Raw genomic sequence first — 20,000 nt, forward strand, 5'->3', positions numbered from 1 at the left:
TGTTTAATTGAACTATTTCATTACTCGGAAGTTTATGTCCCCCTTGCAGAATCCAAAATATTGGTTATCAGAAAAGCTATTTTTTTCTCCCTTTAAAGAGATGGCCCTCCAAAGAAGCAACATACAGTGTGAGTCTGTGTTCCACTGTGGGCTAGGAAGCTCCCCATACCTGTTGGCCTTGACATGGGTACAGGGTTTGGGCTGTCTGCCATTTGCCTTCTCGGAGTATCCAGCATCCCCGAACCAGAAGCAGTCTGGTAGTGACCCCAACCTGTGTGGGGCATCATGTGCTCTTGTACTAACCTTGGGTAACCTTTCGGGGTCACCTGGATGTCTGGGTATCACTTTCTGCAACCTCTGGAAGCCGTAATCTATGGTTGGCTCATTAAGGGCTGCAACAGGGACACACAAACACAGAGCAAGTCAGTCACTGCCGTTACATCATCCACCGTGCATTTACCGCATGCTTACACACAGATGTGCAGTTCTTCCCCCGTATGCCTACACGGAAGCACCCCTGCATGTTTGTTCAGCCTTAAGGAATAGACTCCCCCCACCACCACCCCCCCACACACACTTCTTTTTGCAATGATTATTTCTAATCTATAATTAGACTGGAAGAAAGTCAAAGGGTGGCTCAGTATATTGTAAAAATGGCGGTGCAGTCCCACAGTGATGGGTCTTGAGGCCATATATAGCCATCACCACAGCCATGATGTGGCGCCTGCATCACACGGTGCATTCCTCACCAGCCAGGGATTTATGGGAAACTGGCAATTATGACATATGTCCAGCTATTGCTAGCCTCAGATTTATCCCTGTGGTCCTTTTTTGTCTAGCATATTGCCTGAGCACAGACCAGGCAGGAGGAACACTTACTCTTGCAAAGCTTTAATAATCTGTGAATGGCTGACTACAAACTGATATAGAGCGCTATCATTCCACAGCTGCAATCCACCAGCCCCACGAAATTGCCGGCCACAAATAGTAATTAATCTTTTTATCCCTCAAATTGTAATTTTGACTATGAACTGTGCGTGGCCATAAATCAGAGGCACATGCACCCTGTACAGTGCATGAATCACAGCCCGGACTTCATTCGACTGCACACACTGTGTTTAACAAGCTTTATAAGGAGCCATCGGGCTTTATTACGGCTCTGCCTGACTCCAACAAAAACTGAGCCCGCAGGCCCGGGGACACGAGTTAAGATGAAAATACTTATTAGAGTACATTATTTCTTGATGTAGATATCGTTTTCTGTGGAGTAACTCCACGGCGCACGGCGCAACATAAATCAGGAGGTTTTCGGAGACTAATAAGACCTGCCGCCATCTATTCATTACTCCGCCCGCAATTTGGGCCATCACTCATTAGTAATTTGATGATTAACGCCACCCAGGTCTGTGGAGTGTGGGAGAACACAAAAGGCCATAGCTTCCTGAGAGGAAGCTTGGGGCTGCCTTGGAAAGTGCTCTCCACAATAATTGGTCACCATTATCCTCAAGTGCTGAGCTGTCGGTGTGTCTTGTAAGCAACCCAGGATGCCTTACACATACACTCAATAATGCGCCCGAAAGTTGAGGACCGCAATATGATTTGACATTCCATCATACATCCCGGAGACAAAGGTCGGCACAGGAATGTGAAGTAAGACATTTTCTTGTTAATAAAGCATTGATCCGATGTATTGATTTTACATGACACGGCTTTTGCTGGGATTTTGCCCTCTTTTTTTCTTTGCAAATAGTAAAACCCTTCAAAATGCCTTGGTGTATGTGACATGGCAAAATTTCTAACTCTCTGTGATGTAAATTCTATATGTGTAAAACCACTTCATAATCAGACCATTAATCATCAGAAGCTGTCAGCATTGACTGGGGGGACAATTTGTCATGTCTCTGCCTCGGCACAGGCAAGGGTGTCAGGCAAAAATGCAGTGTGGGCATCAGGGAGGATGGGCTCCAGTCCCAGCAAACGACTTGGTCCAAAAAGGGTAAGATGAAGTATTATGTTTCTTGATCGGGGTGTTGAGGGGGGAAGGTGGCCCAGTGTGCATTCCTAACATGTCAGGTTTCTCCTCTCTGCCAGCTAATCACCACGACTGTTTGACTTAATGAATCGGCCTGATGAAAGGTGATCAGAAAAGATAGATGGGCAACCATTATTGATTTCATGCAAATGCCCCTGACAGGTGATAGGCGCTTTAATGCAAGCTCTCAGAAGCTTTATGACTGTGATAAGCATATACTCACTCTGGGAGAGACATTCTCCAGTGTCTCAGTTGAAATGATACTCTTCTATGACCCAAAGTGTCACATAAACAGTATAAATATGAGGGCACCTTTCATCTCTCAATTCAAACCAACAGGCATTAGCAGCGTGAATATACCACCAAAGTAAGTAGTTGTGGCATATCAGGAAAGTTCAAGCAGGGTACAAAAGTATGCCAGGGTCAGTCCCCACCAGACTGGATAAACCACACAGCAAGGGACATAGCCCTGTTCTTCCAGCCAGAAGATGTCCCTCCCCCAGGGGTCTGGCTCCAGAATCTCAAATGTATTTATGTAGCAAAAGTGTTGGAACCTGTCTTCTCTTTAGTAGCAGGAGCGTCAGCAGGCCTTTACAGTCCTGGAAGTTTCTGCTTCCATGATGGATCTCCCCCATGTACCTCTGGGTCCCTTGGAGCATTGTCTGGCCCCATTGAAGGCCAGCAACCCCTCAGATCCTCAAGGAGCCCATCCCTACCCATGGCTGGTAAAGAGTGGCCCAATCCTCACTGGCCAATTCTGCAAGTAGAGGAGAAAGCAGGAGACCTCCCCACACACCTAATAACCCCTCAGCATGTCGAGTTTACTGCCTAGAGCCCAGCCGAGCCAGGGCAAGGCACTGGCACGTCCAGTCACAGAGCCCCGAGCCAGGCCAATCAATACCACTTTCCTGTTTTAGAACTGGGTAATTATGAGGGGGAGAGATTGCCTGACCTTTCACCTGCACTGCATTACTTTGCTGATATTAAGATAAATTGCCTGATTTTGGGTAAACATATGCTGCAATTCAAACTGTCAGCACTGGTTTGCTCAGGGATAATTTGTATTGATCTCCCAGCTTCTTCCCAATTTTGCTTACTGACCTCGTGGATAATTAGAGAAGGAGCCCTGGGTGAGCTCAAGTCGGGGATGAAGAAGAAATATGAAGAAGAATAAAGCAAATTTGTTTTATGTTAATATTTGTCGGTCCGCCCCTCACATCTGTCAGCATCAGCAAAGCCATAAATTAATGCATTTGGTTCCCGAGCAATTTATTCCAAGGAATTACTTAGCAGCATGCTTAGTCTCCGAACATGTGTCACTGGGTTAAATTAATTTAAACTCTGCCTTAAACACAACAAAACAAATGTTATTTTCTGCTGAAGGGGAAAAAACAATAACGTTTATCAAAAATGTATCTGTAAGCTAGCACCTTTCTGCATGGATTTCCGTCAATCTGTGAAAGGGAGGGTGGGCTCTCTAATAAATCCCCCCTCCGGAAGTAATTAGCACCCATTATTTGTCCTGAATTCAAATTTCGCTAAGATGGCCTGCTGCCTGTAGGAGATGAATGTATGTGTGAAATTATATCGTTTAAGATATGTCAGATTACAAGGCTGTTGTATCAAAAGTCATAAAACAAATCTCCCCTGTGAAATATCTCTTTATTAACTGTGCCATAAGATATTAACATTCCTCATTTAGTGGAGGGCCTTTTATCTGTTTCAAATACATTATTCGTCCTTTTGGAGATAAACTGTATTAATATCCATTTGAGTAGGCTACTGTGGCCTAATGCATAGTAATTTTTGTTGGAGAGCTTTTATTTTAGAATAAGAAAATTACACAGCAATAAAACCTGAATGAATCAGAAGCTAGAATGGCTGGGAATCACATTCCATGCCAAATGAGGCAAGCAATCAGGCAGCCTGTGAAAGGCCAGATATCCGGCTATCATATGCAGGCCAGTCTCCAGTGTGGGTCCTACAAATAGAGCCTGACATGGCCACATAGACTCGATTCCACACGCCGGATAGCCTGCAGCTCAAGAAGGACGCATATTTAAATATATTCAAGTGTACTGGAGTTAATCTCGTTACTTTACATGCATTGAAGTCATAACAGAAGCAGCGTTCTAAATATTTAAGTCATGCCCATGTACTGGGGGATTAATCATAGCGCAATTGATAAAATTTTAACGGTCTGTGATGTCGGTTCAAGTTGGGATTGCCAGAGCTAATGTGGCAGCCGAAAATGGCATCAGGCTTTGAGCTGCAGCTGGGGCCAGAGCAGCTCCAACTGGCCTGCTGCAATTAGAAACGTACCAATGGGCAACCGTGCTGGGTTTTTCTTTCTTGTGACATCAGTCATTGGAGTTTACATTTTGATGGCTGAACTGTCTTTGTCAGCCAGCCCTGCTCAGGGTTCTGTGTTGTTCTCCAACATCCCAAAATGTAAATGGCTTTCGTCAGACTTCAATGGCTAATCCATTGGTGTGTAAACCCCATTCACTTGTGTGAATAAGGGGACATGCTCCTGACCACGGGTGACATGCAGAAAACATTGCAGATCAAAAAATGATGTTTAGGACTAGGATACTTTCCTACAGAGGACAAGGCCAACCCACTCACCAGAAAGTTTTACTAAGCAGCTACTATGCTTTCGGGGCTCAACTGTACCTGCGTCCCAGTGATGTGAAAACCAGCCTCAAGGGCAGCAGTCAAGAGTCAAAAAAATGTTGCTGTAGACAGCTCCCCACACCAAACCACCACGACCACCACCACCACCACCACCACCACCACCACCACCACCATCCGTCCAGGGGGCTCCTTGGTGGTAGAAGCAGAGGGAACCATTGCATGAAGGAGGGGCCACAGTGACAAAGCTTAATTGTGACAACAACCTCCTGAACACCTTCCCTCCATTCCAGGGAGACCTGGATCCGGCTGCCAGCCAGAGAGCAGTGGCCTGCCTTTAAGAACTCCTGGAGTAATTGCTCTTGCAGCCCAGTCATATCTTTAAAATGGTGACATTAAACACACGAGGGGAAGACTCCCAGGTAGGACACAGCTGCTTTTAGCACCATCTTTCCACCCTGGAAGCCCAAGCCCTCATGCAGGTTGCAGTGCAGCAGAGTCTCCTGCCCAAAAACCCTGACTCTAACAGTAACAACAGGAAGACATTCATTTGCTCCATTCCAGCTGCTGGCTGCAGCTATTAAGTGAGCTCCAGTTTCATTTCAATAATGATCGGCTTCCTGTAACTTCCCAATCATGCATTTGTCATAATGCAGTAATTTTCTTGCTACAAACAGATCCTCATAATGAGGCCGTTTTTCACATTAGCAACATAACTACATAATAAGAACATCTGTAGTTCCTTTTCCGAGGGACAAGAACGCGCTTCAATTAAGGCAATGGGTTTGTTAAATAAGATATAGTATATTTTACTAACAGGGATACCCAGACCCTGCCCCAACAGACTACAAGCCGTCAGTGTGCCTGAATGAACACAGGTTGTAATGTGTAAAAATTAAATAAAGTAAAATTAAATTGCTCAATACAAAGACATTCCTCTAGAGGGTGTTGGTGATTTTAGTGACAAAGTGCTATTTGCTGACAAGTAGTTTACACATTAACCAGCCGAATCCAAGGGGGAAAAATGCCAATAGCAATTATATCACCTTGAGGTTATTAAATGTCCCACTGATAAGTAACTAGGTGAGCTTGACCAGGTGATAAAGACTGCTGTGAGCGAACGATTGCTTGTGAAGAATGCTTCTCTGCCCTGCTGTTTCTCCAGATAGCTTTTCTTTCAAAAATGACTGTATAAAAAGTTGCATTAAAAAATGTGTGGCTTCGGAAGTCAAAATTGATACTTAGCACCCCCCTCCGTGTCCCCTCTGCTCCAGCTACAACACTTTCATCATTCCACCTCAAAACACTACACAAAGTCCCCAAATGCCTGGGTTTTTCTCTCCCCCTTTTTTAGGCTTTAAAATGATGCTAAGTTCTCCACTTTATCATCAACTGTCTGCTGCAAGCGCATTTCATCTATAAGAAATTCAGATGCTCGGGAAATTAAAATTTCAAAGATCTGCTGCAAAAAAAAAAAATCAATGGGGCAAGATCAATGCTCATAGAAATTTCATGAACTTTGAACTGATCTGGGCATGATGATGAGGGGTGGCTGGAGTCGCAGGCAGCTGACGGCTCTTAGTGTGGATGAGAAGCAGCCGGGCAGTGGGGAGGAGTGCCGCGGTTTACACGGGCTTTTGCTTTCATATTTTGTTGGACAAAAATTTTTAATTTTTAGTCTATTTCAGTAACAAGCAGAAACTTGGGGGTGGGGGGGAGAGATCCGCCTTCCCAACCCAACATGTGGCTCTCCCTGCTTAAGAGCACCTAATGCTTTGCACACTAACGCAGCCACAAAATGAAATCGGTTCCCTTTGCAGCCGATTGCAGGTGCAAATTAATATTGTAAAATGAAGATCAATACATGGACAGGGCCAAATCAATAGTGGCTAAATTATTGCTGCATTTTCCTCCTCATTCAAGATGAGTTGTGTTTTCCTCTCAAAGTCAATACTTCGCAGCTTTTCTCATTAATTTCTCAATAAATTTGGCAATGAATTTCAATCACAGAACTCGGCAGGGTGAGCTAGGCATTGTGGTGTGCATGGGAAACACAAAGGCCACGCGGGCCCCACATCGCTCACTGGGGTGCTGGCCTGGCTAAGGGACAAACAGTGAAGACATAGGTCACCCTGCTGCTCCTGGAAGCCAATCCCAAATTTGATATCTCCTGTGAATGGCTTGGGTCTTGTCCAGTGTCTGCTCTGGGTCACTGTGGGAGGATACCATTCCCTATGCCAGGCCCACCTAGGGTCAGCCTCAATGTTCCATCAGTTCCTCCAGAACCTACTGTGTTCCATCAGCATGTCTTCTTGGAATAAGAAGCACCACAGTTGACTTCTAATTGGGATTTAGAGCCTCCCTGCACACTCGGGGAATACTGTTCTGGTATTCATACAGGCAGCCCAACCAGGCCTACTGCACAGGGACCCACTTCCATTCACCACTGCCTGGCAGCGGATGGCAGCATTGTGATGTGACACCAAATGCAGAAAAGGGGGCAGCCCATCTTCCTTGTTACCAAAATAATACCCTTGCTGACAACTATTGGACTGCATTCAAACACTTTTGTTTACATACCTCAAAGAATGCACTGGATTGTGGCTCGCACAGGCATGGGGGAACTACAGCAACCAAGCCCAGCCCTGCAGCTAAACAAAACCCAGGCCCTGGAGCCTGTGCTCTCAACACCACACCTGTCCATCTCAGGATGGTCCAGCACAAACACACCCCAGACAAACATCCAAGGTCTGCCAATCCCTGATGTGACACCCTGTCCCCAAAGCTGTAATTTTAACTAGCTCTCTAGGCAGAGAACTATGTTCCAAAGGGAGGCAGCGGTGAGTAAAACCATCCTCAATATCATGAAACCACTACAAACTTCCAAGTCACTCTCTGCTTCAGGAAAGCAAGTTCCCCGTGTCCTCATCCTCTCAGAGATTTCATGAGAGGTGAAAGGAGGTCATAAAAGCCAAGAGAGAAACACACTCGGTAGACAGAATGGAAGTATATACTTAAAATCAGCAGGAAAATCTCCGTGCAGATGGAGTTTCAGAGCAAGCTTAGGAAGCCAGTTCTCCCAGGCTGTAGACACCCAGGCTGTGGCCTAAGACAAAGGTCCCTCTCGAGGGCTGAGTTTCCCTGCTCCCATGGCCTTGTGAAAACCCCTACTTCATAGAAAGTGTAAGGAGGGTCACTCAAGGTGACCCTATAGCACATGCCTACCTCGTCCAGAGAAGTGCTGGTGCTTAAAGGTGCTGAGGCACAATGGCCAGACTTCTGGAAGACACCAAGCCTACATGATAAAGCTAACAAGTGTCTCTAATTTTGAAGCACAAAATGAGCATACAATTTGTCTTACATCTGCATGGATCTGTTCCTGATATCTATATATGTCCATCAACCTATGCACACAAAAGCAATCATGTGGTACATCTATTCAATGGAATACTACTCAGACTTGTAAACACATGTCTCTGGACACATGGCACAGTGGAAGCCAAGAACATCATATCCTATATGAAAGAAGTCAACCCCAAAGGCTGTGCTTTGTGCTCCAACAGGAGTGAGGGTTAGACCAGTAGCAGCCAAAGCCAAGGATGGGAGGAAGAGGTGTGAATGTGGAACACAGTTCAGGATAAAATCATTGAGATAGGTTGTACGACACTGCGCATATAAAAAACCTTTTGTTTCTCAGCTTCTGCTGACCGTTTTTTTGTACAGCAAACTGCGCCCAAAGCAGATGTGAGATCCCTAGTATTTGCAACCCCATGTTGACTGTAGCACTATTCACAATAGCCAAGATATAGACTCAGCCTAGATTCCATCAGCAGTAATGGTAAGGAAGAAGCACATGAACACTATGGAATCTTAGCCATGAAAAACAAAACAAAACAAAAATCATAGATTGTCAGGAAAATGGGTGGAACTGGAGATTACCATGTCAAGTGAAATAAGCCAGACCCAGATGAATTCCTAATGTTTTTCCTCATAGGCAAAATTTAGATTTTTTTTTTAAGTAGAGGGGGCATAACAGATCCAAAGGAAAGAGGAGGCAACAGAAGGTGTTGAGGAGGACGTCAGAAAGACAAAATATTGCATATTATAAGCGTGTGAAAATGTCATAATAGACCCCATTAACTCACATGCTAACTGTAGGTGGGAGAATGATAGTGAATGAAGGCTTTCATCTGGGTGTGCCTGTGCGGATGGGAATGCTCTTCCCATCCATGTTTCCTGCCAGGAAGCACAGGTGCTCCTAGCAAGAGCAGAGACACACACCAGCTGAGGAAGACAGAACCCAGCTCTCGACTGAGGGACTCCCATGTGGGATTTCCCAGCATGCTTTACCCTTCTGTCTTCCCGCTGGCATCTAATTCCAGGTCTTTCAGGCTGAATACAGAAGGAAAGAAATATTTGGAGGCAAAGCCTTTAAAGACGTGACCAGGATTAATGTAAGTACTGGAATCCTCAAAGCTCAGGCCTTGTGCACAGGGTGCTGCACTCTGCATGTGTCATGGAGGGCAGCCCTACTGGCCAGATGTGCTAGTGCATGCCTATGAGCCTGGCTCTCAGGAGGCAGAGGCAGGAGGATCAGGCACGTAAAGCCAACCTGAACTACATAGTCAGATGAATTTAGAAAAAAAAAAGAAAAGACATGAAAATGGAAGGGTCTAGTTGGGAAGAAAATTGCTTGTAGTAGGAGGAGGAATGGAAAAAGAAAATAGGGAGTGAATGAGTGAATGACTTAAAGTATAAAATATATAAGATGAAGCTGCCAAAGAATTAGGAAGGGGAGAGAGGGGAACAGGGAGGAAGGTTCAAGCTCTGCTCTCATGCATGTTGGAGATCAGAAGTTGTCTTGTAACCTGAGGTGGCTGGTCCTCACCTGTGGCCTTTGTAGCGTCTCATCCCTTCCCCCTCCCCCACCCACTGGTTCCCTGGAACCCCAAGAGCAGGTCACATTCTTCTTGGAAATCTTCCACACCCTGGCTGAGCACCTATGGTGCAGCCTCCAGGGCCCTTTCCAGAGGCAATCCCACAGCTCTGCCACCTGCAAGTTCTCGGGGAGCCATTGCTATTCCCCCTGAATCCAGGATGTGATAATACTGTTTGCATCAAGGCTGTTTTTATTAACTTCTCTCCACACCTGTTTCTTTCCCACAAGACTGAGTCAGTGAAGCTGTGGCAGTGTCCATGCTGGATAGTGTCACAGGCCATGGAGATCCCAGGGGAGCTTCCAGGATGAAAATGAGAGTAGCTTCCCTTGGCAAGAACCCATTGCTGCACAAGCAAGATGTGTTCCCCCCCTCACATAGGGTACCCCCATCCTTGAGCACCTAAAGAGTCATTGACTTTTCTTCCCAAGAGTCACCCATAATACCCTACTGAGGACTCAGCCTGGATACGCATGAGATAAACCCTGACCCCCAGAAGGCAGATACCAAACCACAGTGACCTGTGCTGCACCACATCTAAACCTGAGACACCATGTTCCCCTTGGTGACCATCTAATCATCTGGCTTTCCCAAGCTCCTGGTTGAGGAGCAGTAAGGGAGAAGGTGCAGCATCCATGGCTGGATACAGGGCCCAGTTTCTCAAATGATGCCATGACAAAAACCAAATAGAACCTGGGACCCTGTTCAAGGCAGAATGTTAGCACTATGGATACAGTGTCTCCTGAAGGCAGGGAGACCAGTGAGCCTGTGGCCCCTGGTAGCTATAGGGTGTCTCAATAACCAATAGCAAGCTAACTTCACTTGGGGAATGACTGCCGTTTCCACCCACAGGAAGCACATAAGGAAATTCTAAAGTCTTTGGCTTAGGATCTACTCCAGCTGGATGACAGGGACACACACAGAAGCCACCTGCCATAGCCATGAACACACAACAGGAGCCTGGACTTTTGATGTGTGTGCCCCTAAATGCTAACAGACCTAAGCTTTCATGAGGGATTTTGTGTTGGGAGTACTGTCATCAAAGAAAAACCACTGATGGGTAGGTGGTGGATGGCTATTATGCACACATCAGGGCATCTACACTGATATGGGGCCAGGACCAAGGAGCACAGGCCAGTAGCACTTCTCTATCTTCATGGAGACCAAAGGAGATATGTCAGTCAGAGATGAGGGGAGGGGAACAGAACTCTAGCTGAACCCCCAAACCAACCTCAAAGCTTTACAGACTTCCTACTTTCTTTGTGGCCACAGGATGCTTATAGGGACAGATCTGGGCCTACAAAGGCTCAGAGATCTTGGGGCTCCCTTACCTAGCAGTAGTTTCCACATGTGGAAGATTGAGAATTGATGATGCTTCAGAAGAGAATTTTAACTAGAGTCAAAGAAAAAGGGACCTATGATAATGCTATGCCTTCAAAACAAACAAATAAAAACTCCTCTGAGCCTAATGTATACCATGATCTTCAGTGGCTCCTGGTCTCCATGGAGTTTGTGTTTTAAATTGTCACATGATCCCATCTGCACCTTCAACAAATATGCACCACTCCACCAGCCCATGCCTGAAAACCCAAATAGGGCAAATCCCATCTGCTCATCAGGGCCACAGGAACCTTTATAGTTATCCAGGGTCAACAATCTGCATCACAGATTTCCATTTTGTTGTTGAATTAAAAATCACCCAAAGGGAAGAAAGTTGGATCTTGATAATTTTCTACAACAAATTTAAAAGGCCCAGAAGTGAAGCAATAGTTCTTTGAATGTATCTTTTCCTCATTGTTTCTTTCATTTCAAGTCTTGTTCTACTCTGCTGGACATGAACAAGACTTAAGACCCAGAAATATAAGCTTTCTATGGAGACACACGGTTGGTCTCAGTCTGGCTGTCCCAGGAGCCAGCCTGCACAGAACATTCCAGAGTCTCCCACGTTGTCCACCATACATATGCAAATGGACTGTTTGGGAGGAAGCTCAAGCATTAAGCTGTGAGTCTAAGGGGCAAGGAGTAGCCACACCCCTTGTCCCCATGAGAGGGCCAATGGGTGTCAGAAGCACCACTTCCTTTTAAAGTTCTCCACCAAGATGTTGGCTTTGCAGCTGCTCTGGCTCTCATGCTCAACCTGCTGGAGAGTTCCCTGGAGTGAGCTGCCTGCTATCTTACCTTAAACCTATTCTTTTGCCCTGCTTATTCTTTGCTTGGTCACCTTCATTGTGTTGTGCTTTTTAAATGGCCATTAGTTCATGTCCCCCACTCCCCTACTCCCAATGTCTTTTCCAGCCAGAACTGGAAATAAAACTTCCCTAGATAGAGCTGCCAGGGAGGAAGGACAGGAAACAGGGACCCTGCCGGTGTCAAAGAAAGAGGGTCAGGTCTGTCTCTCCCATCCACAACCTGCCTACCCTAAGCGAAGCCAACGACCCTTTTGTCCTTTGGGTAAGACAAATGGCAGTCTCCTCGAAGCCACATCTTGTCAGGTGGGCTGCGAAGTCAATACCTTCACCTTGGTATGGAAACTTTGTGATTTATCAGTCCCTCTCCCCTCTTGGGTTCACGCAGCCCCAACATACACAGCCAATCGGGCACATGGAACAGAGCTGGTCACAGCCAGTTGGAAAGCAACCAAAGCCTCTGTGATGACAGACAAATGTGTCTTCTTAGCAACAGCCCAAAAGCACTTGACTTGTACTAATAACAAAAAGGCCACGCTGGTCACCGTGGGTCTAAAGACGAAGCACCCTGTCACCAGCCTGGTTGGGAAATTAGCAAATAATGTTCTTTTCCTTGATAAATGGGTGACAGCCCCGTCTCACCAATCATTTTTAACATTTTGATGCATGTCTATGATCCCACTGGAGGGGCAGAAAAGTTTACTGGCCCTCAATTTTCACATGATGAATGGAACTCTCTAAATGTGCGATTTCTGTATGAGGTATAGTTCATTTTAAGCAATTCTGGTAAATGGGTGTCACTGATTAGGACAAATTGTCTACTTGTGCTGTGCCTCATTCTCCTGCCCTCCTTTGAGACAGGAAAGAGGAGACCGCAGGGACAAGGAGCCTTCACACAACCGTCTTTAAAGGGATGTGTTCTCCAGCCATGCCCCCAGCAACCTCTTGGCACACAGCAGCTTCACTGATTGTGGCTCAGGTAGTGCCATGTGCCACCCAAGGGAGGACACCAGGTGAATGGTACCTCCCTGCCGGAGGCTCACAGGGACCCACCCACAGTCTTCAGTCCATGCTCCCAGGGGAAGGGGCTGAAGCCAGGAAGCTTACCACCTAGTCCTTGTGAAAAACAACACAAAAGTGACCACCGTCAGCTCTCCATGCTTAAACATGTGGCACAAAGCAAGAGTGGGGTGAGGCTGGGAGGAAGGTGGTGCTATTTGAGTCAGGGAACAGCTGGATAAAGTTTCAAATTTGGGAGCCTAAAGATGGCCTGAACTGACAGTGCAGCCCCATGCTAACCTTCAAGACTAGTAACTTGACATAAGAACCAATGTATCCAGGGGTATACATTTCTAGGGGGTGGCTGGGTATGATGAGGACACAAACATCCTAAAACCTCTGACAGGGATCACCATCATGAATGACAGGTATGACCACGGGCACACCCACTGCAGACAGGAAAGGGAAGTAGGGTGTCTGGCTGTCTTGGCAGGGGAGGTGAAATCTCTGATGACTCCGGGTCAAAACCCCACATTCTCCGAGCCAGTAGGATAGGATGTGTTCCTGGATTGTACATAGTAGTGGAGTTTAGGACCGAAATAATTGGGTGGTTTGTGTTTAACATTCAGTTTAGCAGAATTCAAACAACATGAATCATAGGCAGCAATTTAGAATCATTTGTTCTGCAGATACAAGTGATTTGTTGGGAGCACCACCAGCCAGGAAGAGAGGAAACTGGAGCTGCCCGGCTGTGGTGAAGGGTGTTTGGAATCCATGGTGTGGACAGAACCATGTCTAAATATTCACAACCTTTCCACGAGCCAGAAACACAAGGGCTTTCCCAGGTAAGGAGAAATGACATGGAAGGTGGAAGCCAGCCAGAAGACTCAACGGGAGGGAAACTGTCTCCTGACAGGTGCAGGATGAAGCTGGCATCCTCAAGATGGAGCCAGTTTTAAGACACAATGTGACCTCTTTCTAAAAAAGAAAACAAACTTAAACACTGTATCAGAGAAAACACAAACTGCTTGCAATTACTGACTGAGGGATGGTCTCCCAAGCCTGACATCAAATGCACATGTTTGTATGAAAATATTCCCATCCAATGAACACATCACAGACCTGGGGCCTTTCCAGATATCCACCGCGTGTCCACTTTAGACGGGTTTATGCTGCCTGCCAGCATCTTGTTGAGTGACTGGGCTCAGTCTGTTACTGGCGACATGTTGACTCCCAGTAATTTGTGATAATTTCTTTAATTGAGCAAAAAAAAATTCTTTAAAATGAGGGTGGGTCAATCAAACTTTGGGGCAGGAGGTCAGCAGAAAAAGCCCCCAAGTCCCATTCCTGGTGTCTCCTGAACTAGGCTTAAACCCAAGTCACACCAGCAGCCTCTGTTTCTTTGTTAATCAGGAAACATTTTGCCAAATGTCCATTTAGAGCTCTCTCGAGCTCTCTCTCTCTCTCTCTCTCTCTCTCTCTCTCTCTCTCTCCCTCTCCCTCTCCCTCTCTCTCCCTCTCCCCCCCTTTCTCTCTCCCTCTCCCTCTCCCCCTTCCTCCTCCCCTCCCCCTCTCCCTCTCCCTCTTTTGCTCTCTCTCTTCTCTCTCTTGCTCTCTCTCTCTTGTTCTCTCTCTCTCTCTCTCTCTCTCTCTCTCTCTCTCTCTCTCTCTTGCTCTCTCTTGCTTTCTCTCTCCACTTCACATTTGAGAACAGGTCTGCAAAAGGCGTTTTCATGAGAACATAATCTCAATTAGAAGCATACAAATTCCAGCCCAACTTAATCAGGTAATGCCATAATGTTTCTATTCTAATTAAAAAATAATTTCTTTTATTACTCTTAACAATGTGATGTGTTTGTAGCAGTAAAAATATGAGAGTAAAAGCTGCTTGATTTTGCCTATATGGTGAGTTCCTCAGGTAGGCAACTCCAGGACTGTTTAATTATTATTAAACAAGTCAATGGTATGCTATTAGACAAATATTAAAACAAGCATTGCACTTGGTTATTAATTTGAACTATTCACTTTTAAATGCAGCAAATATCTCATTAATTTAATTTTAGGTGCCCACCAGTTTATATTGCATTTTACAGTCTGAAGGCAATTTACTATTAACTGGCAATTACATACACAGTGATTGTTAATTCTGCTCCTAAGTGCTAGCCGCTTGAAAATTGTTCTCTCTCTCTAATTTCTGACCTTCTTACAGCAGGGGTGAGGCTCGCTGGGAATACAGAGAACTCCTATGGAAGAGCTGGACATGTCATTTGTGGCTCATTCTTTTAATTCACCGTGCTAATCAACTGAACCGCCACAGTCTCCCAAGGTAATTGTGACTTGAGAGGGACTATGAACGGCAGCCAAGGGGCTAGATGGATGGGGCCTGGCCAGCCTTCCCCTTCCAGGGGCAGAGGCTGAGCACGACCACTCTGGGTTGACTAATAGGGTCTGGTTTTGAAAAATCTGGTGTTTCTCAGGTCACTGTAAACAGCTCATTTAGACCTCTGCCAAGTCCCTCCCAGCCTTTGGCAGGCTAGTGGCAGCCCCTCCTCCAAGCCCAGGTTCATTATCCAGTGGCCCTGCGGCCCCACAGCTGGCTTCATGCCGGGAAGGTTAAATGTGAAGGTGTCCCAGCAGCCTCCGGGGCCTGGGCACACTGATGGGAACCAGACGCCCAGGGGATGGCGCCCATGTTGTGACATCCAGAGGGGCTGGCTCAGTTTTCATTGGGGAGAGGGAGTCCCTGTGATTACCTCATTGTCCCCATCAATTTCAGGGCAATGCAAATCAGACAGAAGCTTCCAGGCCAGACGGGTTATGACCCCACCTTTCCTCAGCTCCCTGAGAGTATACAGTCCTGTATCCGTTACACATATGTGAAATGTATATTCCTGGTAATGATCACATGCACACACACACACACTAGCTAGCTAGTTGGTTTGGAAGGGCTGAGTTTGCATAGCCTTGAAGCAAATGCTCACACATGAGAAAACAGGAAATCTCCAATCCCAGAGCAGGAGGACTTGAGTTTTGGGGTCTAATAAGTCCAGTCAGCTTGAAAGTAGATGCTACCATGCAGAATAGACAGTAAGTCTCCAGAAAGGCTCATGAGGTTAGAACAAGCTCAGGAGACACTGCGTTCCTTTGGGATGCAATGAACACTCTGATCAAGAAGAGCATTCCATCTAGCCAGAGAGCAAGGAGCTTCAGAGAGTGCCCTTCCCTACCCATCTGCCCAGGAGAGCTGATAACAGGGACTGCTACCACATGGGCACTGCCAGCCAATGACAAGCAACTCCTCCTACCCTCCACTCCTGCATTTGTTCACAAGTGTTCAAACCAGAACCTATCTGCAGCACTGGGGACAGACACAGGCAAAGGAAGAAAATCAGGACCTGGGTCTCTCTGCCATAAAACTGCTTGTAAAAATAAATAAATAAATAAAAAATAAAAATTAAATGGGAGTGGCCACTTCTAAAAATCTTCAACATTCCAACAAAAACTCCAAGAATACAAAGACCTCATAACAAGAAAGGAATGGTGGAAAAGAACAGACCAGGCTTGCCAACTGTGGACACAGGCTCACTTGGGTGCCACCAGCCAAGCCAGGCCACGTGAGCAGAATAGGAACTCACTCAGTACACCCAACCCTGACACGTCTCCCTTAGTTCGCTGTCAGTACAAGAGCAAGTGTGCATAATCTTCACATCCAAGGAGCTCATATTGTGAACAGGTTCCCATGGACCTCAGTGGAAGTCCAAACTGTCAGTAACTCTCCACAGCTGATACTATTTACTAAGTGCCCTCAGTGGTCCTTGATCCTTGCCAAAACCCCATCCATGAGGAAGGGAGGAGAGAAAACTGATGGTCCAACAGCCAGTACCCTGAGGCATAGGGTCATCTAGTTAATATTCTAGGTTTTTGTATAGGGCCTCTATAGCCTGAAGTTTCTGGCCAGAGACTCAGCCATATATTGTACCCATACCAACAGCTACCTTGACAAGGTATGCTGAATGTATGTATGGGGTGGGGTGGGTGGTTAGCTCATTCATACACATGACCCCAAGACAAAGATGCTGGGAATGCCCAACCAGGCCCAAGGTAGGATTCCAACTTCTTATCTCCCCAAGAACTGAATGTCAATATGAGTACCCTTCAGTGAACAGCAGAGGCACTTATTTGAAGGAATCTGTAGATGTTCCTGAATTGACTATGGGTTAATATTTAATAATAAAAGCTTAAGTTGAATGTGAATTCAAGACATCTAATGCACTAAACATCATTGCTGAGCACAGCCTGCCTTAACTATGGACAGAGCACTTACAAAAACTATCCAGTGTGAAGCCCATTTGGTAATACAGTGAGGAACTGCACATGCTCAGTGAACAATGTGCGGAAGGTAAGAAAACACTAGTGATGATGATGTGAGAACATCTCCCCGGAAGAAAATCAGAAATGAGAAGAAGTATTATAAATTTGGGGGCCCATCTGCACACGGTTTTTGTCCCACTTTTGTCTTTTTGTTTTGACACATCCTCAAAATCTAGAGGAACTTTTTGTTCAACCTCTAGACTTTCCAGAAGGCCAAGAATATCCAGATCCCCCAAAGTAACTGGGCACATCAACCTTCTGCTATGCCCACACCCCTGTATCCCTTCAGTTCTCGGATCCTGGTGCCCCACGTTTACCAGGTAGGGGTCAAGAGCTGGATGCTCTAGAACAGTGATTCTCAACCTCCCTAATGCCGCAACTCTTTAATACAGTTCCTCCTGTCGTGGTGACCCCCAACCATAAAAATTATTTTAACTGCCACTTCATAACTATAACTTTGCTGCTGTTATGAATTGTAAATATTTTTGGAGTTTGTCAAAGGGATCACAACCAGTAGACTGAGAATTGCTACTCTAAGATAAGGCACTGAGCCATGCCTTGGGTGGCAGTAGGCCTACTGAGGAGCAGGGAGTCTATATGGGGCCAGTCTGCTCCTTTAGTACTTCCTGTAAAAGGAAAGAACTTGTCACTTCTGTGACTTCATGAACCTTAAGGTGTCAGGAAGGGGCCTCGGAGACCTCCATGTAACATGTTTGCTGGATAGAGCAGGGGATGGCATCCAGTGGGACACCAGACCAGGCCCAGGGCCCCTTCAGGTGGTAATAGAATGGTCAATCCCAGGGCTCCAAGCCCTACAATGTAGATGTCACCAAGTCCCTGCATATCTTCAAATAATCAACAAGCATCCATCTCTTCCACCTTCCACCATCCCTGGGCTTCAGCAGGTGTTGTTCTGCATCAAAACCATTCCTGGTGCCTTACAGCCTTTGGAACAGACTGAGATTACAAGTCAAAATGTAAATGAGTGAAGTAAACTTAAGGTGAAGTTTATTTGTGGCATCTATGCCAACCTCAAACAAATCATGTCAATTAAGCACTTGTATGAGCAAAGCAGGATAGAAAAACCTTTGATGTCCCACTCATGGAGGCCACATAGGCCATCCGTTCTATCCATCTGGGCTTGGGCCACTTGTATCCTCTGGAACTTTGACACGCCCCCACCCCCACCCCCAAGCAATAGCACCCTGCAAGGCCTAAGATTCCAGCCTCCAGCAAAAGACCTGGCTTCTACTGGAAGCCTAGGTAAGTGACAGGCTGTGACTTATTCCTTCCTGGTCACAGCTCAAGTAACTGAAAAGCAGTGATGAGTCAGACTGACAAGTGGGTGGGCACAAGGCCTTGCATGCAGCCAGGCATGAGGCAGCCACTCTCAGGGGAGTTGGAAGCTGCTGCAGTTACCAACAACTCTCCATGCTCCACTTTGCTCTGCTGGTGAGAGGCAGAGGCCTTCAGATGGGGGGAAATGCCAAGGTCACACTGCTGCATCTGTCCAGCCATCATGAGCTGTCTAAGATGTGGATGGAAATGTGCACCTGATGAAACTCAACAGCATGCCAATGGTCCTCACTCCTCACTTGTACCTCCCCCACAGGACCCCTGGACACCCACCCCAGGAGCCTCCCACTGAGATGGAGCACCCACCACGACCCCACAGAGGCTGGAGCTGCGTACTCACCAGTATAGACAAAGCGTCCAGGAGCGCCTTTGCAGAACTGCTTAGACTTGTAGGAGAGGGTCACTTCAACAACTCCAGGGATGTGTCGCGGGGGCGTCTGCACTCGGATGGCGTGGGGGGTTATCAGCTACAGAAACCACACATGAACAAGCGCTCAGCGGTGCAGGCCCTGAGAGGCAGACACTTGCCAGTTGGATATAATTACAAAACGAGCACAAATTGGCCCATCGTCTTGGAATGTTCCCTCCTGTCACCCAGAGACTCTGGGCCTATGGTTCTTTAAAAGAAAGATCAGCAAATGTTCCAGGGTTTTAGTTTGCAGGAAAGGCCACAGGGCATCATTCATATGAAAATCGTCACCATATGTCTCCTTAAACCTGTTTCTAGTAATACTAGAACTAATTGTTCCAGGGTACAGGAGGACCTCCTATGGCAGGTTTTAAACCCAAAGGTTGTGGAAGGAGGGGCAGACCCACCCACAGGATGGCCCACCACAGGCAAACAGTAAAAGGGAACTTTGCAATAGGCATCATATCCCTACACCAGAAACAACTTGTCAAAACCATTCACAGAGGAGGTGACTGCTCAAGGCAGGCCACTTTCGCAGGCTTACCTCACTCCACACCAACATAGTTCCGAACACAACTTGTAGACCGTCAAAGAAGTTGTCCCCGATTATGATCACAGTGGCGCCCCCCGTGGTCCAGCCTTCACTGGGGCTGATGGCCTTGATGCACGGAGTGGCTGTGCGCACAAGACAGAGGACAGAAGCCTTAGAACATAACTTGACATCATGGGCCCACCCAGCCCACCTCAAGTCCCCCTGGCAGCCATGGGAGGAGGGGCATGCTGTTCCTCCAGTACCCACAAAGGGCAATCGTAGATCAGCATGTTGATGTGTTTAAAGCAAACTATTAAATGTTGTATGAAGCAAAGGCCAAGCCATGGAATACTAGTGAGCCGGAAAAAAAAAAAAAAAAAAAAAAAAAAAGGCTTGATATAGCAAATTATGTGTCAGGGCAAATATGACTATTACAAATGATTAAGCTTCGTGTGCATGTGCCACGTCGATTTATCTGCTTTGCTGTACAGATCTAAGCAGAGTCAATCAAAAGGCTGTTGAAGGAGATGGAAGAGCAAATGCC

General features: G+C 46.4%; 1 protein-coding gene across 14 annotated transcripts in view; it reads right to left on the reverse strand.

The window, feature by feature from the left end:
* Ebf3 (EBF transcription factor 3) overlaps nt 1-20,000 on the reverse strand; it is a 118,741-nt gene that overhangs the window by 12,132 nt on the left and 86,609 nt on the right. For all 14 annotated transcript variants that reach the window (XM_076912321.1, XM_076912325.1, XM_076912314.1 and 11 more), the window contains exons 9-11: nt 19,469-19,599; nt 18,856-18,982; nt 304-392 (exon numbers count right to left, since the gene is read on the reverse strand). In XM_076912321.1, the coding sequence (XP_076768436.1) occupies nt 304-392; nt 18,856-18,982; nt 19,469-19,599 (347 nt within the window). The remainder of the gene's footprint in view (nt 1-303; nt 393-18,855; nt 18,983-19,468; nt 19,600-20,000) is intronic.

Source organism: Arvicanthis niloticus, chromosome 1 (assembly GCF_011762505.2).
Source record: "Arvicanthis niloticus isolate mArvNil1 chromosome 1, mArvNil1.pat.X, whole genome shotgun sequence".
NCBI classification, from domain to species: Eukaryota; Metazoa; Chordata; class Mammalia; order Rodentia; family Muridae; genus Arvicanthis; species Arvicanthis niloticus.